This window comes from Xenopus laevis, chromosome 5L, assembly GCF_017654675.1.
Source record: "Xenopus laevis strain J_2021 chromosome 5L, Xenopus_laevis_v10.1, whole genome shotgun sequence".
Lineage (NCBI taxonomy): Eukaryota > Metazoa > Chordata > Amphibia > Anura > Pipidae > Xenopus > Xenopus laevis.
The window spans coordinates 47132783-47158121 of NC_054379.1; the positions used below are offsets into that span (position 1 = coordinate 47132783).

The 25339-nt window shown below is 37.7% G+C and overlaps 1 protein-coding gene across 9 annotated transcripts in view; it reads left to right on the forward strand.

Annotated features, from left to right (window-relative positions):
* The window catches only part of ltbp1.L (latent transforming growth factor beta binding protein 1 L homeolog), a 231990-nt gene that overhangs the window by 119699 nt on the left and 86952 nt on the right, over positions 1-25339 (forward strand). For all 9 annotated transcript variants that reach the window (XM_041562719.1, XM_018263016.2, XM_018263020.2 and 6 more), the window contains 3 exons: positions 9126-9347; positions 10655-10923; positions 20699-20801. In XM_041562719.1, coding sequence (XP_041418653.1) covers positions 9126-9347; positions 10655-10923; positions 20699-20801 — 594 coding nt within the window. The remainder of the gene's footprint in view (positions 1-9125; positions 9348-10654; positions 10924-20698; positions 20802-25339) is intronic.

Below are 25339 nucleotides of genomic sequence, written 5' to 3' on the forward strand. Positions count from 1 at the left end.
ACTCAAGAAGAGGGCTTTGTAGCAGCCTAAACAACAGACATGATGGTGGTGGTGGGTGGGAGCACCTACGTATGTGACTCCCCTTGTTTACCATTCATGAATACAGTACTTCCAATACAGTACTTATCCAAAAAATTGGATAAATGCAGGTCTCTGCTCTATTTTTTTTGATGACCTGCACCTGCAGCAATTTTCCTGGGCACATTTTGCACCCTAAACTACATGTAGTAAATAACCCCTTGTAATTTTATGACCAGCAATGCAGATTCAACTTTGCTGGCAGTTATAGGATAAATGATAAAACAATGACATTAAAACGTTGCTTTTTCGTGCTAGTTTATTTAATAGAATGCACAAGTCATCCAGATAGAGTATCAACAATCTCTTGTGGGAATGATGCAGCACTTCTGATGTTCATTTGAACAAAGTAAAATAGTTTGACAAAAGAAACCCCCAAAAGCTTAGAAAGAATGTGTGTCTTATTCTTGCCCAGTCTGACTCATGTACATGGAAATCTTACTTAGTCATGGAATAAAGTGAGTCAGATGTTTAAATTAGAGCTAAGAAAGTTAAAAGTGAAGTAATCTGTAGAGGCAGATCAAAGACAGAGAGTCTAAGTGGGACCAACAGCGTTTCATAAGTGTGAATAAACATGCTAATCATGGCATGCTGACACATCAGGGATTTCTCTTTTCCGGATATGTAGAAACAGGCAGCTGTACTTTTGCCAAGGTACAACTCTGAAGGCACAGAGGGCATATGAAAGTTCAGGGTTGCTCTGGAGAGTTTTCCTGTTTTGGATGCCCTTCTGCAGTCTTATTTGAGAGTCAAGAGACCTTGTGCTGATGGAGTTTATACTCATGAACTCAAGAGTAAGCTACAAAGACCTATTAAAGGATCATTATACTGAACAAGTTTGAAATTAGATAACAATAAGTATTTTGTATTGCTTTCCATGTCAAATGCAGGAAGCGGTATATTGTTATGGGACTGATTTATTAACACAGCTAATAAATTGCAACAAAGCAGTTATCTATAGTACCCAATTTGCTTTCATTTTTCAACTTGTAGAAGACTGATCACAAATATCTTCTGTAGGGCTCATTCACGTACCCAGATGCAGTGAGTAAAATGCAATTTTGGATGCGTCCGAAAGATTTCATGCAACATTGCTGCAGCAGTGCACACAATGTGGGCATTGAATCGGATACAACTGCCCTGCGTCCAGCACAAGTGCATCCAATTTGTAAAAATGGACAAAACTGTGTGTGCCCTTTATCTCTGCTGTAAAAGTAAAGATCCTTCTACACAATCCACTGGTTGGGATAAGAGTGGTCAGTAAGCTGTCCGGTGCAGACCTGCATGCATTCTTAAACAATTTGACAGACAAATTTTTGCCTATAACAGTAGTTTCATATAATGGGCCAGATTAGATGCAGTGAGAAAAAGTTATATCATGATTTATCACGTGAAAAGTCATCAACATTCAATTTGAGGAGAAAAAACTTTTCTCCCAATTCAGCTTCAGTTTTTTTCCTATAGTCTTCAATAGACAATAAACTTCACATGATAAACAGTAGGATAAGTTTTTCTGAATTGAATTGCATCTCAAATTGAATCTCGTCCATTACTTTTCACGGGATAAACCTTTTTCTCACTGAATTGAATCTGGCCCAAAATGTCCAAGATACACAATATTGTAAAAAAACTGTTTTGTGTGGGAAACATAGCTGTCTGTTAACAAGTAATTTATAGTAGCAGTGTTGTTTTGACTCTATTATATTTTTTAATTGGTTAAGAAGTACCCACTGCATGGTAATCATTTGACCTTTTTGCTTCAGATTGATCTTAAAGGAAAAGGCTTTTGGCAGATCTTCTACCATGTAGATTCAAGCACAAGTCTATGGATCTCTACTGGGAGACCTCTGGCATTCTGCCATTTTCGTTGAGATAATAGGTTAAAAAATATGGGGAAAAAAACAACACATCAAAGGGAAATGTCAGAGATTAATTGAAGAAACTTAAATAAACGTATGGAAACTGTAATAGTTATATGATAGGAAATGGCTTCCCTCACTGTCAAAGACTGATGTGATGACAAGGCCATTTAATTTATTGCCTACTAAAAGAGCCTTATCTGTCTGGTATGCACTCAATGGCATAAAATTGTAAGACTGTCATTTTTAAGCATACATTCTTGCTACCAGTGGAGACATTTTCCAGACAAATATATAATAACTGCTCAAACACTTAAGGACTTTTTTATTAAAAACATAAAAGTGCAAAATTGTACGCATAACTTGCCATTTATGTACCAATAACACCACATCCTTCCTGAAAATAATAGTGTTATTGCATCCCCTGCAGTAAAATGCTTTGTTTTGCAGCCAATACCAAAGGGTCAAAGAGATAGGGGCAATTTGTGCCTGTGTATTACATCCAGACCCCTGTTAGGACTAAACTACATGGGAGATTTTGTAGAAATGGTGTCGGATTAACAGATCGCATCCTACAAGTCGAATGTAGTTACATGATTCAAAATAAATTAGGACTGATATAAGAATATGGTAAATTTGGTATGCAATACGACATGCCTGTCGGAAGACATTGCTGCTTGCTGAGTTTGCATCCAACAAGATTTGTTATGCACCGAATCCAGGATTTGGTTTGTATTTTTGCCAGGATTCAACCTTTTTCAGCAAGATTCTTTGAATCTTTGTGCCTGGCCAAACCAAATCAGAAATCACACTGGCAAGGAAGTAAAAATTTGGTTCTCTTTCACCCATCCTGCCCCTAATTTGCATATGCATGTGATACAGATTCAGTTTTGTATTCAGCCGAGTCTTTCGCAAAGGATTTGGGTTTTCCTGAATCCACTAATAGTGGATTTGGTGCATCCTTAAGCAAGATAACATCTGATGGTGTCTGAAAAACCTTTTTCCCATTAAAAAAACATTGACTGTCGGAAGTAGATGCATGAACAAATATGAATATTCAAATATGAATGTACAATTCAGAAGAAATTTGATGTGCTGTGACTGACCAATCCTTTAAAGTTGAAATACCTTTCTGGCAAAATATATATATTTTCATCTATAACAACTGAAACAAGCAGTTAAAGCCTACAATCCTACTGAAAACTAGATGGTAAATATACCAAGGAAATGAGTCGTTTTTTTTTCTGTCTGTAAAATACTCTTGTTGAGGAATATAGGGATTAATTAGTGTTTAACACTAGAGCTATAGCGAAAGCTCCAAGCATAAGAACAATAAAAGGTTTGATTACACTGAACAATTTGTTTCAGTCAATGATTTTGTCTTTTTAATTTGCATTTTTAATTTCTTCTTAGTGCCTAAGGCTCAACTCTTTGCAGGTGCACATTTCTCTCTTTCCTACCTCAGACCTGTCCGCTGCTCTTCAGGTACTGTTATGCTTTCTCTCTTTTCTATCTGAGCCACAAAACGATGTTTTCCTTTTCATTTCACCTCCTATTCCACCTGCATCTTAACAGTTAACAGTGTTATTCTGGAGCACCCATTTCTGAAAATAAATTCACAAATAACCCTTGCACCTGTCATTACATTCTGCTAATTCTCATGTTGCACTTTAATGTCATTAAAATAAAAGTGGAAGAGGAACATTTTGTTTCTGGTCTCTGGTGAAACCTTGTCATATTTCTATGCCTCAGTTAGTTTATGAGGACTGATTGACATGAGGTCTTAATGGAAGGCCAGAAAAGACTTTGGGAAGATAATGGCAGGAGGTAAAATATTTGTACGTATTCTCAGGGGCGTAACTATAGAAGAAGGAGACCCTGCGGCTGCAGGGTGGCCCAGGACGTATAGGGGTCCCATGAGGCTCTAATTCATAAACAATTTAGATAAATATTGGTAAAACAGGACAACCTTTGGATATGTTATGAACTTGCTGTGGGGCCCAGTAACATCTAGTTATGCCCCTGCGTATTCTTACCTCCCTGACACTTTGCAGATCTTCCATTCTGTTCTTTGTCAATGACTGTCAGTTCCTTGCTGCCAGTGATGTAGAAGAAGTTGAATAGAAGGTAAAAACGCCTTTATTACTGTTTTTCACTGTGCGTCCTATTTTGAAGCTCTCTGCTCTTCTGTCCAGGGGGTAAGTTTTATACTTGGCCCTTAAAACAAGGATACCTGAGACTGGATACTTTGGAAAGTTCCATGCAAGCTAAAGTAAACAGCCAGCATCATTAGAAGAGTAAAGCTGGCCATAGACGCACAGATCCTATTGTACGAATCGATGATTCGATCGATGAGATCGGTCGTTTGGTCGATCGGACAGGTTTGATTTTAACCCGACCAATCCCGCCGGAGCCCATTGCACATCGTAATGGGATCGTTCAGCCATATGGCTGAATGTTCAGATTACCCCCGATATAGCCATGCTTTTTAATAGCATATCGGGGAAAGATTTGACATCGCCAAACGAGCGGATCTTTGCTTCTATGGCCACCTTAAGGGGCATTTGAAAATAGAGAAAAATTTATAGGAAAAGGTAAATATAGTGCATTCTTGTTACCCCACCAAGCCTGTATTACCCTCCATTCTTACACGTTTTGGAGGTTCAGGTTAATGGGCAGTGGCGTCCAACACAGGTAAACCGCCTCACAGAGGCTGGAACACTAGGAAGCTTTGAAATTTGTTAATTAGATAGGCACACCCTTCTAAATTACACGAAGTAGCTCTGGAAAATTTGCCTCATTTTATAGAGATCAGTGGAGTGGTCTTGATGGGACTATATTCTATGGTGCTTTCAGCAGTCACGTACAGGTATGGGATCTGTTATCCAGAAAGCTCAGAAAGGCCGTCTCCCATAGACTTAATTTTATCCAAATAATGATTTCCTTATTTTCTGTAATAATAAAACAGTACCTTGAACTTAGTCTAAACTAAGGTATAATTCATTCTTATTGGAAGGAAAACCAACCTACTGGGTTTGTTTCATGCTTACGTGATTTTCAAGTAGACTAGAAGTTTCCTCGCGAGGCTTCGGAAAACAAAGCGCTCCGAGTGCTATCCGCTGGTGATATAAATTCTAGCCGGCAGGGAGGCAGTTTGGGGAGATTAAATCTCCCCGAATCTTCTCGTCTGTCTCTGCCCTTAAGGTATGAATTACGGAAACTTCCATTATCTGGAAAATCCCAGGTTCCAAGCATTCTGGATAACAGGTCCCATACCTGTAATACAGTTTCAAATTGTTTGACAGTCTTTAAGAGAAATCAAGGTTACCATAAAAGCAGTAAAAAAAATGTGGCTTGAAACATTCTAAACTACTTTTGTTTGCCAGTGCAACTCAAAACACTGCTTTCCTTTATTGATAGACCCATATCTACAACAGGTTCCACTTGTTGTGCTGTAGCGGGATCAGGGGCAATTAATTGGGCTGGAGAGTTGAAAGAGATACTGAACTCTTCTAATATTGTATTATCTTAAATATTAGAATAGTATCAGGATATTCACATCACTAGTTAAAAAAAGACTTTCTGCCAACTGGAATAAATATGCTACATTCCTTATTTCACAGTGGTGCTAAAAATGATTTTTTTCTGTTGCTGAGGAAGTCTATGTGGAATGTTGGTATTCTATCCAAAGCACTTAGAAAGAGATGCTGAGAACAGCAGGATTCCCAGCTTCATATTTATAACTTATTTTAGCTGACTGAGAAATGCAATATTTAATTTGCTTTTATAGGTACCCATGTCCCCAGATATTCTGGGGTTTTTTCTGTTGTAAAACTGCATGTTACAGTCTACTGCACAGATTCATTATGACTGCCTATTGCAAGATACACTCAAATGATTTTAGGATATAAAATAATTGAATACATTTGTATGGGTTATGTGAGTTATAACTATTAAAGTTCTCATTTATTCCATATGCTTACATTTAGCTACTGAACATGGCAGCTACCTAGTAGAATTGTGATGAGCTAGAATTGGAGAGGACAAACGAAGCAAAGAAGGAAAAAAGTTATGATCATTTTCTAGATTTGTGTACAGGTATGGGATCCGTTATCCAGAAACCCATTACCCGGAAACACGTTAGACTCCATTTTATCCAAATAATCCAAATTTTTAAAAATGATTTCCTTTTTCTCTGTAATAATAAAACAGTACCTTGTACTTGATCCATACTAAGATATAATGAATCCTTATTGGAAGCAAAACCAACTTATTGGGTTTGTTTATTGTATGCATGATTTTCTAGCAGAAGATCTAAATTACAGAAATATCCGTTATCCAGAAAACCCCAGTCCCAAACATTCTAGATAACAGGTCCCATACCTGTACTTATTGACCTTCATTTTGATATTACAGTATTGCTATATATTTGCTTTTATTACAAAGTACATTTGCAGTTGCTAGTTATTTGCTCAGTCAGTCTTACATTATTCCTAAACTACACATCTTCCCAATCACTTTCTACTGTTAAGTTATCTCGTAGGCTTCTTCATTTTATTCTTTCTATTGTTCCATCTTTCCATCATTCCACCTTCACCCTCCCCTTCTTTTTCTTATGTTAACCAGTGTCATCTCCATTGGTCATGTCTACATTTGTTTTTTCCATTCCTCCTTTTTTTTTCTAGTCCTGTCAGCAAGTTTTTCTCATATATTTATCTTTAGGAGTTTTTTCATACACAGAATATTCCTATTCATTTCCCCTCTGTTTCTCTCCCTCTTCAGTCTCTTTTCTCACCTGTCATTTTCATACTTTGCCTTTGGGGCTTACTGCTGCAACTATGAGAAATTGTCTATGAAGTGTCCCCTTGCCTGGCTTGAATGTGTTGTAATGAGAATTCTTTTTTTCTCTTCTATGACTTTTACTTCTCAGTCGAGAGTGTAAGCCCATTTGCCACTTGATGTTGGTTTTCATGCTCTTGACCTACTGTTTCCGCAACCTGTGCATCTTTGTGTAGGGGAGGGAGACATAAGAAATAGACAGAGAATCCCTCAGATCCTTATTTAATCAAAACCCATTTCGCATTTGCGGTGTTATTATCATATAAAATGGCAGAGGTCTATTGAGACCCCATAACAGGATTTGCATTGAACTAGTGTTCTATTTCTCTAGGCACAGAGTAATATGTTGTTTGATACTAATGTTATTACTAGAGATGAAAACTCAGAATATAGAAGGGCTGGCATGCGTTACAATTTTTCCATTAAAGATCAGTCAAAAATTTAAATATCTTTTCTCCATCTCTACAGACCCTGTTAGCTGCAAATTCTTACAATACCAATCTACCTTTGTGTTGGAATATTCATTGTTTTGAAAGTCTGGCACATGGTTTATGTTGAGTTCGTATTGGCATCAATTTTAAGGAAGTCTAAATATGCTCTGTATTTTTGGTATCTTTGTCCATTTAGCCTGAACGTTTCAGGGCAGCTTTACAGAAACCCAAGGTTTCCTCTTTAGCAGTGGATTTCTTTATACTGATATTCTGCCAAAATAAATTCATAACACAGGAATAACAACCATAATGGTGTGATTTTAGGACAATAATATAACTATAAAAGGGTGCTGTAAAACCTATTTTGTGTGGGTGGCACAGTGGATACCATTGCTGTCTTGTGTGAGTTTGACTTTAATTCTGACTATTGCAAGATGTGTGTCCAATAAAACCATTGTCTACATATTTACTATACTATACTATTTACTATGTCTAGGGGGGTTTGGGCCTGATAAAATTGGCTCTAGTGTGTTTGTGTTTCTGTGGTAGGGAAATTAGAATGTGTGGTCCATTGTGGCAGCAAATTATTTGAACAAATTATTATCATCCTTTAGTTATATAGCATATTATGCTGGCACAATATAACAGACAGCACTAATAAGGGGCCGATTCACTAAGCTCGAGTGAAGGATTCGAATGAAAAAAATTCGAATTTCGAAGTATTTTTTGGGTACTTCGACCATCGAATTGGTTAAATTCGTTCGAATTCGAACGAAATCGAACGAATCGAACGAAAAATCGTTTGACTATTCGACCATTCGATAGTCGAAGTACTTTCCCTTTAAAAAAAACTTCGACCCCCTACTTCGGCAGATAAAACCTACCGAAGTCAATGTTAGCCTATGGGGAACGTCCCCATAGGCTTGCTAAACTTTTTTTGATCGAAGGATTTTCCTTCGATCGTTGGATTAAAATCCTTCGAATCGTTCGAAAAATCCTTCGATCGATCGAACGAACGTTTAGCGCTAAATCCTTCGACTTCGATATTCGAAGTCGAAGGATTTCAATTCGAGGGTCGAATTTCGAAGTATTTTTAACTTCGAAATTCGACCCTTAGTGAATCTGCCCCTAAGTGTTCCAATGAACTATCTAGTTTAGTAACTTTAAATCAAGGATGTTCAGTCTGGGTTCCTCCATCTGATGAACTACAGCTTCTTACCAAAAGCTCTGAATAATGGTGTTGGTGGCTGTAGTCTGCACTATACTGCTGTAACTAAATATGCTTGCTTTAGATATACGCAGTGTTCTGCATGTGTGCTGATCTTGGTACCACAAACTTTGGATGATGGAATTTGTCATTTCAAATAAGGGGCCTATTTATCAAAGGTCGGATTTTAGTGATTTTAATGGTATTTGAAACCATGACTAAACACACAAACTCAAAAACGACGAAAATTGTGAGATTTATTAAAAAATCAGAAAAAGTACGAACTGAAAATTACAAAAATACTAATACCGCAAAAACCTTGGAGACGTTCCTAGCAGAGAAAAACGAAAAAACCTCTAAAAGTCTAAATTTAGTTACAGTGGTCCAATAGGATCAGCGTAGCTCTTATTGAGTTCTAAAGGACATTAACAACTTGTACCTGGCAAAGTTTTGTATTAGAGGTTTTTGTGTTTTTCTTGCTTCATAAATCTTGAATTTATAGAGCTTTTTAAAAAAAATTAGAAAACCAAACATTTTTAGAGATTCATGGAAAAATTTAAATTTGAGTAAATGGGCCCCTAAGTCTCTTAGGGCTAACCTCATCAATCATGGACACATTCACAAAAATCAAGTCTGATGCACAGCATTGATCAATATATGTGGAGTAGTGCAGAACAAATCCTAATGTAACATTTTAATTTACCATTCCAGTGATTTGCCATTTACCTTGCATGAATGGAGGCCAATGTACTGCTCGAGATAAATGCCATTGCCCACCTAACTTTACCGGAAAGCTGTGTCAGATCCCACTGCAAAATGGCTTGCAAAAACAATACCCACATCAACAGCCAGCCCAGAAGGCTACAGGATCACAAGTTATTCATTCTACTCACACATTACCCCTCACTGTGACTGGTCAACAAGGAATTAAAGGTATGCGTATTAGATGTCCCATTAAAAATAAATATTGTTTGTTGATGTTTTATATTGTACATGTCCTATTAAAAATAAATATTGTTTGTTGATGTTATTATATATGTAGAATGCAAGTGTTTTGTCAAAATACTTAACTAAAACATATGATTGGTTCATATGGGTAAAAAAAGGGTACAACAGAGGGCACCCTTAAATCATGTACATATATTTTTAATAAAATTCCCATGAACCATAAAATGATATAACTTTCTTTATAGACAATTATCATAATGACAAAAAACCGTAAATGAGCAATTAGGTAAATATAAGAATCACAAAATACCTGTATATGTGTGCAGGTTTATCCAGATAAGTGGCTTAACAACTAGGGGTTGACATACATAAATTAGTGTAGTATGACCCATCTAATTGTTGCACAACACCTTTAGTAAAGTCACTGTTCTTAAAATCGTCTGGTAAGATGATTTCAACAGTTCCATATGCCGATAACTAGTGCATATGTCTTAAGAAGGCCCCCTTAACAAAACTCAGCAATACAGCACACTGGAGGGGGTCTTATGGGATGCTAGACATGGGCAGACCTTTAGTAAATGTCATTATTTAGTTGGGAATCCACACCTGATTTCTATGTATCCCAAACCAAAGGGACTTGCCCCAGTTCACAGGCAATCAGCATAAACAAAGTTATATCATTAAAAAGTTTAGATACATACTGACCCCACACGGTCCACAGGTGGACCATGTGGGGTCAGTATGTATCTAAACTTTTTAATGCAACTTTAAATAAATATATTTTTTACTAATGAAATGCCTGGGGACACATATCTTTGGATATAACTTTGTTGACCTTTAGTAAAGTCCAGCGCCGGATTTGTTTGCCGACCAGGCGGCAGCACGGTCCTAGCGCCCGTCTACACTTCCCCTTCCCAGCGCGCTGGCGAAAAAGCGCCGGCGCAGCTGGTGTAATTGAATGGGGACGCACATGTCCCCATAATGCGGCTGGGCGGCATGCAACCCTTATTTTTTGACGCCCTAGGCCCGGGCCTATGTGGCCTCGCCACAAATCTGGGCCTGGTAAAGTCACTGTTCTTAAACTCTGTCTGGTAAGAGGATTTCAACAGTTCCATATGCTGATATCTAGTCCATATATCTTTAGGAGGCCCCCTTAACAGAACTCAGCAATACTCCACACTGGAGGGGGTCTTTTGGGATGCTAGACCTGGACAGTCTTTATTGTTTCTTCTTTATAGCCCCACTAGGGACTTCCATATAAAATAATGTTTTTATCCATTATGTTTTAATAGTTAATTTTCCTCCAAATATGGTGAACATCCATGTGAAGCACCCTCCAGAAGCCTCTGTACAGTTCCATCAAGTGTCTAGGATTGAGCATTCCTCATCTACACAGAAGAAGGACAGCCAGATAGGCCAGGCACAATTCTCTTACCACAGTACCCAGAAACATCAATTACCCCACAACACATATCCCCACCAGCAATCTATTCCAAATGTGTATCCAATCTCAACCAAAAATCAACTTGGGCGCTGTTTCCAAGAGACCATGGGCTCACAGGTAAGGAATAATATTTTTTCGGTTGAAACTATGTAGTGTTTTAGGGGCCAAGGTAATTTTTTCCTGTCTTTGGTTCATTTTTATAATTAAAGAGTCCACAGTTCTTGATGCAAGGTTGATATTTTATGATCAGCATAAGAGTATAAGGCAATTCTGGTGTCCAGTGCAAAGACTGAACTTATTTCTCCTTAGCAACTAAAACTTCACATTTTCCCCGGATACATGAGCCAGGCAGATCAAAATTTTTAACAAATTACAAGGATTTTAAAGAAACTGCTTATTCATCAGAAAAGCTTTCTGAAATTCTTATACTAGAATTGTGTCGCTAATTATGTGTTTCACTTGTCTCTTTGGATTATGCCTATGGTCATCACTGCATTGCAGAACTGGAGTGCTAGACACCTGTTCTCCCTGTTCTTGAGAGGGTTTTTTCCTGGTACTCCGGTTGACTCCTAATTATCTCCTAATCAAATTATACATAAATGTCTAGAAAATTAAAGGGGTTTCAGTAAGTGTCTTGCCTAGGCAATGGCTGATGTAACTTCTGCTCCAAAAGATAAGCCCTTGGTTTAGTTTTGAAGAGGCCAGGGTAAAATGCCTTTTGGAGGAGTTCAGGAATAGATTGCGAAGGTAATAAGAAACAAGAAATAACTATTTCAAAATTGAGATCACAGTGAATGTGGGTGGCGATGCTCAGAGGAACACAGGAGAAGGTCAAGAACATATGGAGACAAATGTGAAGACATGCAAGACAAGACAGTATGACCACGTGTAATTAAATATTTGGATGTTGGGAAGCATCTGGAAATAACCATTTTGTATGATACAGATTTGACACTTGTGTTTTCATATTGGTGCACATCTTAAAGGATGAGGTCTTGAAAGTTTAAAGTGATACTGACAATACATATTTTTCTACATCAAAAGTTACCTATAGGTCATGTTGATTGTTTTTCACTGATAGTTCTGCTTTTGTAAGTAATTGTCACTTGAAGTTCCTAAACCTGACTTTTTTGCCTAGGCATCGGACCTAAACCCACCCTTACGTTGTGTGCGCTGACGTCATGCGCTGTATGCAGTGGAAGTGACGTCAATGCGCCATGCATGTGATGTCACTTCCGTGTGCTACCTCGGCCCCTCTACCCTTCACCTCCTCAGCTCCATCACCAGATTTCCTATGGAAATCCATGGCGGAGGGTGTGGCGGTTAAAAAAAAAAAAAATAGGCACCCCCCCGAGGGCCACTCCCAAATCTGCGCTGCCCTAGGCACAGGCACTCGGGGGCCTTAATATAAATACAGCCCTGCCTGTCAGTTAGAATTTCTAATGCTAATGGACTACTGCTGCACAGATATGGCAGCCCCCTCATAGATATTAAGAAAGGTAATGTAAAAGCATCGGGCAAATACTTTTATGGCAAAATTATAAATAGCATTCTAAGACAATGTTATGATAGATAATGAAAAAGGTTATTTTCTGATGTCAGTATCGCTTTAAGCCACACAAAACAACACATACCAGTATGTAATGCTTGTGACTTTGAGCTTTGTTTCCCCATATAATATGAATGCTGCAGACAGCTGACATTACTAGAAATAAGTAACTAAAATGTCTATTTTCAATTACCATCAGTCTGTACAGCTGATTTGTGGTTTAAGTACTGTTTTTAACCCTGTACTGTTCACTGTCTGGAATTTATCTGAGGTCGTGTTCTACAATTTGAGACATAGGGCTAGATTCAATTGAGTGAGAAAAAGTTATCTCATGGTTTAAAACTTTTCTCCAAATTCAGTTCCAGTTTTTTCCCATAGACTTCAATAGAGTTTTTTTACGAGATAAACCATGAAATAAGTTTTTCTGAATTGAATTGCATCTTGTCCATGATTTTTCACATGATAAACGCTTTTCTCTCTGAATTGAATCTAATCCATAATCTGAACAAAAACAACGCAGTTCTGCTTTTTTTGTCATAATCTTTAGAACAGCATTGTATACAAGAAAAAAGTCATGCAAAGATTAGACCTCTATGACTTTTCCATAGACCCCAGGATCATGAGTCTTAAAATCCTCTAGATTGTAAACCCTTGTGAGCAGGGCCCTCTGGTCTAAGTTTTATTTTGTAACCCTTATTATTAATAAACGTAAACTAAACTTAAATTACTTGCCGCTGTGATATAAATAAATGATGATGATAATGCAAATCCCCCGAGTTATCTGAATATCAGCAAATATGTACTAAGCAGATCCATAATCCAAATCTCTGTTAGAATACAATGCATACATGGGCATACAAGTTACCATCTGTTCTCTAAACATATTCTATAATTTCAAAAACAATAAGTATATATGGATGTGCTTTCTATATATTAGTCACACCTGGAACTGAGGGCAGACATTCTTAACATAATTCACTCTACTAATAAACACAGTAGGGGTCATTTACATAATAGAAAGCAGTGTGCAAAGTCCAAGAAAAGGCTGTAAACGGGCATTTTTTTTGCACTTTGCAGACTGTATTCTGTTTTGTAAGCGCTGCAACAGGTCTCCGCACCCTAACCCCTTACAGAATATAAAATTTAAGGAGTAACATCGTGGCAGGACACAATGGGTCCCTGTCCTTACAACCTGTTTTATGGTGTTCTGGTGCAAAGTACATGGTGTAGAAAAAAGTCCTTGTTAAGTGAATACCCGTGCGCTATTAGTGCTTTAGCACCTGAGCCTCTTGGATAAGATTATTTTGAGGATTATAAAGGAGTACATTTATACTGTATGTTAGTACTCTATATTAGTGTCAGATATTATCCATAAATGACTGGTTTTCTACTGGTCAGAAACAAGCCAGAATAAGCCAAATGAAAATAAAACAAAAAAATGAGGGGCAGACTGAACAGAAATCATTATAGGCTAATCAGTCCAATTCTAATTGATCAGCTAGGAAAGCTTGAATTAGCTCAGTATCAATTAGGGGCAGATTTAGTAAGGGTCAAATTTCAAAGTACAAAAAACGTTGAAAATCGGCCATCGAATTAAAAAACTTCGAATATTGAATTCAACGTTTTTTCAACAAATTTTCAACAAATTTCAAACAAATAAAACTCGTTCAGATTTTTATTAGACAAAAAAAACCTAAAAAAGTGCTGTGGAAGGTCCCCATAGGCTAACATTGCACTTCGGTAGCTTCAATTTGGCGAAGTATGAAGTCGAAGTTTTTTTAAAGAGACAGTACTTCAATTATCGAATGGTCGAATAGTAGAATGATTTTTACTTCAAATCGTTCAAATCGAAGTCGAATATAGCCTATTCGATGGTCGAAGTACCCAAAAATTTACTTTGAAATATGATCTTTTTGACATTCGAAACATTAACTTGAGCTTAGTAAATCTGCCCCTAACTGTGTAAAATCAACACAAAATATTAATAATAATTGTGATTTCCTATCTTTAAAGGAGAAGGAAAGGTTTAAACTAAGTAAGCCTTATCAGAAAGGTCTCTATAAATACACCAGTAAACCCCCAAATTAATGTTGTTCTGAGTCCCCTGTCAAAAGAAACACTGCATTTCTTTCCTTATATTGTGTTCACATGGGCTTCTGTATCAGACTTCCTGCCTTCATCTTAAACCTCATTGCCCTGGGCAAGAGCATGCCCAGTTTGCTCCTCTCCCCCCACCCCTCCCTTCTCTACTGTAATCTGAGCCCAGAACAGGGAGAGACTCAGGCAGGAAGTGATGTCACACCACATTAATACTGCAGCTCCTATACTAAACAAACAGAGAATTTCTAGAGCTGTTTACTCAGGTATGGGAAAGCATTCTGCAGAATAAATATAGCATTTTAGCTTGCACTATTGCAGCTAATCTATTGGCAATAAAATGCCTCAGTAGCTTTCCTTCTCCTTTAAAGTAGAACAGAATATTGACTTCATGAAGAAGAATAAAGGCTTTTGGCTTTTAAACTTTGAACCAAATTCTAATTTGTAGATGTAGTGGCCTGTTGTTTCAAAAATGTGGTTTTCATTATGAATGACCATCTTATTATATTTTTGTGGGATCTGCCTGCACCCAGATCATAGAAGGAGCTTTTGTAAAATATCTAAAAATATCTAAATACATAAAAGAGATTAATTAGTGAAACTAGTTATTTGTGGTTTTTAAAATGGTACAATGAGGTTTTATTTCCCTTTTGGAGCGCAGAGACCTGCAGTATGCCCTAGTGATGTGCAAACCGGGCCTGAACCCATGGGACCTGCGGGTTTACTCATAGGTTTGGGCCGGCTCCTGCACAAAATCTTCTGTCGTGGGCAGGGAGAGCAAGAGAAGAGCTCAACCCGAATCCATGACCTAGCATTGGTGGCTTCTAGTCCCTAAATTTATAGATTTGCCCCCACCTATTTCGTGACAGTGGGGCGGGCTAGGGTCAGTAGCGGGTTGAGAATTTCTCGACTCGCAGATCACTAGTATGCCCCTAACACAAGCAGGTCTTAATCCAAGAAGGGCAGGGCAAGGCACAAAGGCGTTCTTCCTCCTGCACTCTAGCTTGATCCTCTGAATGACATGGGCGAAGCTACAGCATTTGGGACAGGGCTACTGCTCCTCCTGATGCCTCACTCTGCACTGGATTTTTGTATTTTGGATGGAAATTAGTTGAGCAGTTACTAATATGTAATTGGTAGCTGGGCTTGTGTGCGCCTTTTTATTTCTGAAATAATTTTAAACCATTGCCATCTGTAGCATACTATCAAACTGTCAAATTCTATAAGCAAGCAACTTGTAAAATAATGTTTGACATTTTAAACACATACATTTTCCCCCAAAGCACCATTTTAGACATGAATATGTATATATTTGTAAAATAAATGTTCACACAAATTAAGAACAATCCTAAAAATGTCTCATATATTCATGTTTTGGCTTGACATAGTTAAAAAAACACAGATGTCAAGAGTCAGCGTGGCTCCATTTCAATTGCTGCAATCTCTAAAGATCCTGGATAAAATCAAATCTTTGAAATATCAGAGGATGTGTCAAATACCAGTGCAAGCTCAATTCAGATATAATTGCTCTAATGTACGAAATCTGAGTTTCACTAGCAAAGAATGGCCTGAATGTGCCAATAAAAATTCTGCATCCTAACAGCTCCTATTAGAAAGTCTGGAAGTATTTAAAAATCTCGCCCCATTTTATGAGACAATTATTGACTCTGTGCCAGGACCCAACCGAACAGTATTTCCTTACAAAACACTGGACTGTCTATATTGTAATTTGATAAAGGCTTTCACTGATTAATTGTCTCACTTGCTAAGAATGATCTTCTATTTCACTTTTTTCTGTTACTACTGCATTGATTTATGCAAATAAGTGATTTTGTATAATTCAAGATTTTTGCTTTATTAGCACTGTAAATATAAAAATAAAGTAGGTAACGTCTAGGTCGTATTTGTCAAGAGAAATCTGGAACAATTTTGGAGCAAAATGGCTGTACTGTATTAACCACTGGAAAACATTCCTTAAAAATGAGTGGCGTATGGTCTTTCGATTAATATAGAATGAGCTGGGCCACAAAATGAATATGGTTTATAGATGAATTATAGTCTCATAATTATTTATCTATTTTAGAATAACTGATTATTTTTAGAGTATATATTTTAGATTATATTTTTATTAAAAAAATGTTTTTACATTCATTCCATAATTTATTAATATTTTTAAATGAAGTCTGTATTCTGCCACTAGGTACAGTAGAGCATATGCTAAAATTGAATGGCAGAGAGACAGAGAGGGTCATTGCAGTATGATATTGCTCTAATGAAAGTATTTTCAGGTTATTTTTTCCTGGTATACACTGCTTATATTCTCAAACTCTATTCTAGTTATTTAACCAGTGACATCTGAAGACACATTCCTATAGTACAAGTTGCTTGCAAATCTAACTGGTGACTAATCAAAAGTGTGACTCAAGTTATGGATGCACCAAATCCATTATTTGGGATTCAAGCGAAACCCTGAATCCTTCGTGAAAGATTTGGCTGTATACTGAATCCTAGTTTGCATATGCAAATAAAAGGCTGTAAAAGGAAAAAGTAGAGATTTTTTTTACTTCCTTGTTTAGTGACGTGATTTCCCTTCCCACACCTAATTTACATATGCTCATTAGGATTCAGATTTGGTTTGGCCAGGCACAAGGATTCCGCCAAATCCAATTCCTGCTGAAAAAGGCAGAAGACCAGACCCATTCAAATGAATGCAGGTCTCTTTCTGTAATGATGTTCCAATTAATAATAAGACTAGCGATTCAATTCAGAATATATTGGTGTGATTTGTGCGAAAATATATTTTTTAAGATCAATATTCCAATATGCCTAAAGCTGGCCATAGACGCAAAGATACGATCATACGAATCATCGTACGGTCGGACTTCGCCATCTCCCGACCTTCCACTAACCATTCCGATCAAATAAAGTAGAAAAGAACAGATCAGCCGATGTTCTGCCCCTGACAGCAATCGTACGAAAGTTATGTCCGACAAAGCTAGTGACAGTCTCCCACTGAAAATCGGACGATCGGCAATACATGCAGATGTATTATTGGCAGCCGACAGAAATCTGATAACCTTTCCGATCGACCAAACAACCGATCTCCGCCAGACGAAAAATGTCAGGACCCTCCACACACAGTCTGAAAATCGTTTGAATCCTCGATTCGTATGATCAGATCTTTGCGTCTATGGACAGCTTAAAAGTTGCTAAGAAGAGAAAAAGAGATGTTGACTGTCATGGGTTTTGATTCAAATTCAAGTTTCCCAAGTTTGTAATTGATGATTCAGATGGCACGTCTAAGGATTTTCTTCATTGATTTAGTAGCTAAATGTGTAAAATCCAGGCCTGGATTTGTGGAAAGGCCACCAAGGACAGGGCTTAGGGCGGCCTGGTTCAGAAGTTCTGGGGCTGTGCAATAGTACAATAATTTCCGGTGCACCAATCCTCAGTGCTCCTGACCTGATGATGAAAATGTGTGCATGTGAAGGGATGGAGACGGAAGCGATGGAAGCGGGCCTATGGGTGCCCGCTATGTAAATCCGGACCTGGTAAAACCCAAGTCTCGATGTTTAAATGCAAACTTTTGCTTTATCATATATTGTACGGCATGTCTGTAACATTTGCTGTTGAACATCTGGATGCTTTCTTCCAAGACATATATAGGCTTTAGTTTGGAATCCTGTTGTCATGATCTCATAGTTTAGAAGTTATAGAGTACTTGTGGATTTTATTAGCATATCTTTTGAACTTGATATCTGACTTCAGAAGAAACAGTTGTATATCAGTATGCTGTTCACTTTACATGGTACTCTAGCACACGTATCAAATTGTAATGATTCTGATCTGTGCACACACAGACATATTCAGTGCATACAGCAAAGAAAAAAACTCTAAACTCTATTAATAGCGAGAGGAGTTTTACTCAGAAATTGTCCCTTTTTTTAAAAACAGTAATGCACACAGTAACATGTGTCACAGTGTACGTTACTGTCACATATCCAGAAACATCTGATGCATGGTGCAGGGTGCAAAGTGCAAAAACTTAAGCTGCCATGTTTTTTACATTTTGCACCCTGCCATGATCTTTGTGCTCCAATGCACTCTCTGCAATGCTGTATTTATGAGGGGCGGGATGGGGGAGGTACACACCTACCATGCGTGTTCTTCACAAACACAAGTTAGGGAATGATCACAGGCGCAGGGTAAAATTGAGATCTGTACCAACTGATTGCCCTGTGGCAGGCAGTAAACAGTGATGCACCTCCCATTGGATTTTTAATTTGGAGTAAGGGAAAGAGTGCAGCTATGACCTGGATGCATGGGGTGCATGTAAATGAGGCCATTTTAAAGCGCTGTCACAAGAGCTTTCAGGGATTTCCCTTGCCAAGTAGTTGTGGTGGTGTCAAACCTCTACAACAGCTTTACAACAGCTCTAGAACTGCTTTATTATATACATGGCAAGAACTGTGATATTCAGCATTACAATGATTTGATGCAAATAAAATATTATGAATATAAGAACATTTTCACACTTAGCTATTATAATTTACAAAATTTCATCTGATTATTTTTTTCTGCAGTCGCATCTTTTTTGTGCTATAAAATTAAAGTGTTGGAATTCAGGAAAAGGATCATTACAGTTTGTGATTTATTTCCTGTTTATTGTCTGCTTGGCAAAATGTTGCCCAGCTGGACAAAGACATGTTTGCTTACCCCAGAATTCCTTACAACACAAAATAAATCCCTTGGAGTGTTTTCTGAAGTTGCAATGAGAAAAGTAATTAAAAGCACTTCTGTTGATCAAATTCCTTCTGGGTTTTGTACTGAAGCTGATTAGTTTTTGCTGTTTTGTCATGCGTTTCTTTGTCTCCAATTTAATCTACACACATTAATGTAGCGGCAGCTGTTATATTACCTGCAAGCACACAGAGGGATTGTAGATATATTTCCATGCATGTTCTTTTTAAATAGAACTCCAAGCAAAATGTTGGCTTACACAGAAATCTGTCTCGATGGAATCTTATACACAAGTGTAAACTCCTACATCTTGAGTTTTTCAAACATCCTATGAAGTAGGTTTAACCCAGGGATGCCCAACAATAGCTGCTACAGTTGCTGTTCTACCATAACTTCCAGTACTAAAACCTACATGAAGAAGTTGAAGAACCCTGTCTTTAAATTTAAAGGAGAACCAAATGTCCAGTTGATGGTGAGCATCTCTCAAGCATTGTAATCACTTGCCTGATACCCTGGGCCAGTGTTCCAGGGTATCGGTCCAGGGTATCAGGTATCCTTGAGAGATACCCTAACATTTGGCATCCCCCATCGATTGGAGCTTACCTTCTCCTTTAGCCTTAAAGGAAAACTATACCCCCAAAATGAATACTTAAGCAACAGATAGTTTATATCAAATTGAATGACATATTAAAGAATCTTACCAAACTGGAATATATATTTACATAACTATTGCCCTTTTACATCTCTTGCCTTGAACCACCATTTCGTGACTCTATCTGTGCTGCCTCAGAGATCACCTGACCAGAAATACTACAACACTAACTGTAACAGGAAGAAGTGAGGAAGCAAAAGGCAGAACTCTGTCTGTTAATTGGCTCATGTGACCTTACATGTGGTTTGTATGTGTGCACAGTGAATCGTACGATCTCAGGGGGCGGCCCTTATTTTTTAAAATGGCAATTTTCTATTTATGATTACCCAATGGCACATACTACTAAAAAAGTATATTATTATGATAATGGTTCATTTACATGAAGCAGGGTTTTACACATGAGCTGTTTTGCTCAGTATCTTTTAATAGAGATCTACATTGTTTGGGGGGTATACTGGGTTCCTCAATTACTTCATGTTTTTGTGCAAAGCAAAACCAGTCATTCTGCCTGTCTTTGCTTCAAATGGCAACAGCTTATTATCAATAATACAGTGTTTTTTTTTGCCCAAACAATGCATTTTCTGTCGCATAAATGCCTGTATCAGTGGTGACAGGTCTTGTCAATAAGCTCAATGCCAAGTGGTAGGGCTGGCTTTGGTGTATTTTTGTCTGGCAAACATTTGCAATTACAAATTTTATATTAAGTACACCCTTAGCAATATCTTTGGTCAATGCAAATAATGTTTCCAGCCTTTAGTCGATTTTACCCACCATGTCTCTAATGCAAATAAAGTTAGTATAGTCATTTATGAGCAACTCAAATATTAACAAGTTCTTTTCATCTTACTTTCCAGTGTGGTAAACCACTTCCAGGGCTTTCAAAGCAAGAAGAATGCTGTGGAACAGTTGGCACATCCTGGGGCTTCAACAAATGCATGAAATGCCCGAAAAAAACAAGTGAGTTTGCTCAGAATAGCTATATCATTGGCATACAATAGATCTTTTAAGGGGGTGCTGCTGGTGATGGGCGAATAAATCTGACAGCTGTGAATTCACAGTGAATTTGTTTGTGAATAATGTTGACGCGTGACGGCTTTGACGCAAGCCCAAATTTTTTGACAAGTCAACATTATTCGGGCGCTCATTGACTTTAATGCCAGTGGCAAAATTGACGCGAGCATCAGAATTGATGTGGCCGTCAGAATTGACACAGGCAAGAAAATTTGTGTTTTGTGAATTTTTCGCCGTTTCATGAATTTTGCGGGAAATTCACGATTTTTTTCAGGGAAGCAAAACGGGGCAAATTTGCCCATCACTAGGGGTTGCCATTGTGATAAAACACAAAATGTGGATTATCAATGCAATCTGCATTTACCAAAATGCAGCATTGTTCACCAGTTATGTAGGGTAATTGTGTCCTGTTAAGTTTGTGTCTGACAATTTTGGGGCAAAATTATACACTGATTAGTAGTTAAAACCCAATTGTTCACAAGATGCACCAATAACAATATTGCAAATTGAACATGGTGTACTTTTACATCCCATTGCACAGTTTTGCAGTTTTTTTTTTACTTAACTCTGTTTGTGCTGTTCCTCATACCTCATTTATATATAGAAGCAATAGGAGCATTAGCATTAGCACTGCACCTGAAGTTACTGAATGAGATTGAAGTAGCTTTGTTGATAAGGCTTCTTTTATTTAGTGATTAAGGTGCTCACAGCAAGAGAAATGTATGGAGCTAAGATAAACTTTAATTTAACTATTAACATGGTTGTATGTGGGTAACCCAACCATTCTTACTTTTTATTGCTCACACATGTAACTAGCATTTTTGTAATCATAAGGGATATTGACAATTCTTACCAAAAATATATCTTGCATGCTTAGAACAGCTTGAGCAGCGCCTTGCTACACCCAAATCTCTTCAGTGAGGGTCAAAAACAGAAACCTGCCAGTTTTTTTCCATGCCTCTTGCAGTCTCCTGACAGCACTAAATACGATGTTGGCTTTCCGTGTCAACTGCATTCCAAGAAACAGATGAGCTAAATAAGACCAATAGTTATCCTAGAAATTCCGAGAGCACTGACTCACTCTCAGCTATGATCAAGGAAGAGGTTTCTGTTTTAATAAGCTATGTCCTTTGGCAGTAAAAGCAGATTCACTGCATATGTAGGGAGTGTATTATGGCCCTTGACTTTGGTCTTGGATCACCGGGTGCAAAATGCTAAATGCTTGTCCTGACTGTGTAATTGTATCTATCTGACTTCATATTGAGGGCTTTGTCCACAGTTTAGGCATTGTTCTGGATGGGGTTGTCCCACATGCTTTATTGAGTAAATCAATATTCTTGTGTAATGACAATGATCTCCCACTATTAGCTGGGCATCATATCAATGTGGGGTTGGTGTGATCTTCTTGTGGGGAAATTATATACAATAGGATATCTAAAATGATAAGGGAGGTTGTTGCAAGCCAGGTTGAGAGAAAGGATCAGCTTAGTTTTAAGTTTAAATTATAAAGCCATTTTCAAAGAAGTTTGGGGAAAAGTTACATGGAAACACTATTATAAATAATGTTCCCATTAGATAAATATAAATGTATAATACATGTAAGTATAGTGTCCCTTTTAGTGATGGGCGAATTTATTCGCCAGCCTGCGAAAATTCGCGGCAAAAATTCGCCAGCGTCGAAAAAAAAACGGGCGCCGGCGTCAAAAACGGGCGCCAGCGTCAAAAATGGGCCGGCGTCAAAAACGAGATGCCGGCACCGTTTCGCAAATTTTTCGCCGTTTCGCGAATTTCACACTAAATTCGCGAATTTTTCAGCGAAGCGAAATGGCGCAAATTCGTCCATTACTAGTCCCTTTACATGTTTTAAACATCATACTAAACATTTATAAAGTTTTAGGTCACCTTTGTGGAAGGATTTGATAAGGTATTTGTATTGATCTTGAAGGACAATTATCTCTTATGCCAATGTTTGCTGTCCTTCTTTCTAATTCTTTATGAAAAGACAGTGAAACACTGTTTCCATATAAGTTAAAAAAAAAGTCTTGGGTTTGACGAGATTGAGTCATGCAGTGTTAAATGTCAGACTGATAAATACCCTGAAGAAGACACAATCACTTCATGTGTTGTGATATGCACACCTTATTTTTAGTCTGTTACGTCCCTATAACATTCATGGCATGTCTAATGTGGAATATTCTAACATAGGGGTTTTCCAAACACTTGTCTCAACAAACGGTTTGTGATATTATTCACAGCATTTGGGTGTTGGAGATTCTGGCAGATAAAGAAATACTTTAAAATTGCCTGTTCTAGGCCATTAAGAATTATCATGCAAACACACAATTGTGATCATAGGGAAATCAATGGCCAAACTCATTTGAAAAATGTGGAGGAGGGAGCTGAATCACCGAGCATGACCCGATTCACCTAGAGTACTGGCATTGTCGGAAGAAATTAATCATGTAAAACACTAACAAAATAATTCTGAGGTATGAATATGATACAGAATCATTTCCCAGCTGTGCCTCGGGGCATGAATTTCATAGTTCACATGTTTAATATTCAACCAGGTTCTTAAATACTGTAAAAAAAAAAAAAAGGTAGAAAGGTATTGAGAAAAGTAAAATTAATCCAAAATAATTTTTTTTAAATATGTAAATAGTAAAGAAAATTAAGCAGGAAAGTGTGGGACCCTTAAGAGAGTAGTTAGTTGGCTGATGAGAACCAGGAAAAAAACTGAGATTCTGAAATCGAGGGTCAATTTGTATCATACAATTGACACTCCGAAAACTCGATGTTATCGAATTTTCTCTGTAAAAGTTCAATTTTTTTGGATTATCGGATGGAAACCCCGTCTTTTCGGATTATCCAGTGCAGATCATGATGTAGAGAAACAACTTCAGGGACATCTGCCATTGACTTCTACATGACCTCAACAGGTTTGAGATGGGGTATTTTTGGATTTGGATTTTTAGCAGCTTTCTCGATGAAAAATTTGAGTTGTCCCCCTAAAAACTTAGACTAAAAAAACCGAGGTTTAATAAAAAGGCCCCATAGTGTGCACTAAGCTTAGCAAGCACCAGGTTACCAGGGACAGTTGGCAATTGTGAAAAAAAACAACTTTTGTCCACTGTGCCTTTAATAGTGAAACAACAACAAATCAGTCAAATGTCAGTGAAGGCACAGAATTTTCAAAAAAAATAGATAACATTTTTTTGCGTACTTTTAGAACAGGGCTACATGATTTATTAAGATTGAGGCACATGATAGAATTTAGATAGAACTGCTTGATGTGCATTGTTTGGTCAATAGGTTGTCTTTAATAGTGACCTTAAGGATTTACCGCAATTCGATCCATTTTAATCCATCGATCGAACGATTTTTTTCGACCAAAAAAAGATTGCAAAGCCTATGGGGACCTTCCCCATAGGCTAACATTAACTTCGGTAGCTTTTAGGTGGCGAACTAGGGGGTCGAAGTTTTTTTTAAAGAGACAGTACTTTGACTATCGAATGGTCGAATAGTCGAACGATTTTTAGTTCGAATCGTTCGATTTGAAGTCGAAGGTCGAAGTAGCCCATTCGATGGTCGAAGTAGCCAAAAAAAACATTCAAAATTTGAAGTTTTTTTTATTCTATTCCTTCACTTCACAAGTAAATGGGCCCCAAAGTGTATAGGTTACTGTTTTGGTTGCAGGAGTCTGATTTATAACATTCTAAGCAATTTTGGAGGGGGCATTATTAGCATAGAGTAAGGAATTGGCTGGGAAAAGAAAGGCAAGCTTATTAATAAGGGGTAGAAATGGCACAGACTGCTGATTATTGGTGCTTTATACAAGAATACAGTATTTATATATAATGTCTGTGCATAGAGCTACAGTAGGTCAAGCAGATGCACTAAGGGAGAGGCAGAGGAAGGTGTTGAGGGACAAAGCCAGAAGATGAATTGTAAACACTTCTTATTTTATTATTTCAGCCATGTTTTTCAAACTTCATACTCTTCTATTACAGTGCAGCATAGGACTGTAGGGGTTTATAAACTGAGAATAGAGACACATGCTGGGACTGCTACTGGTTGAGATACTATGTATCATTTCAGACACAAATTTGATTAAGAATAACAAAACAAGGAGGGATTGGACTATTAGAATTTAGGAGGTTAATTTCTCACCAGGACCATAAGCCCCTGTTTTCTCCGCTAACATCATTTCTATCCCCACTGTTAGGCAAAGAAAACAGGATACACATATAGACCAAATAGTCTGGCAAGTGTTTACTTGTGTTATTAATCTATCCTGAACTTCAGCATGTTCCTGTGGGACTATGTGGATAATGCTGATATACTGTATGTCTTTGTGGAAATGTCTGGTAATTGTTGCAGAGCTTTTTCCCTCTAAGGGCTGGTTAAGTTTGATGCTGGAGTAAAAGTCTGTTAACCAGCACGCACATGCTCACTTGCCATTTTGATTCAGTCTCGTATTTGTA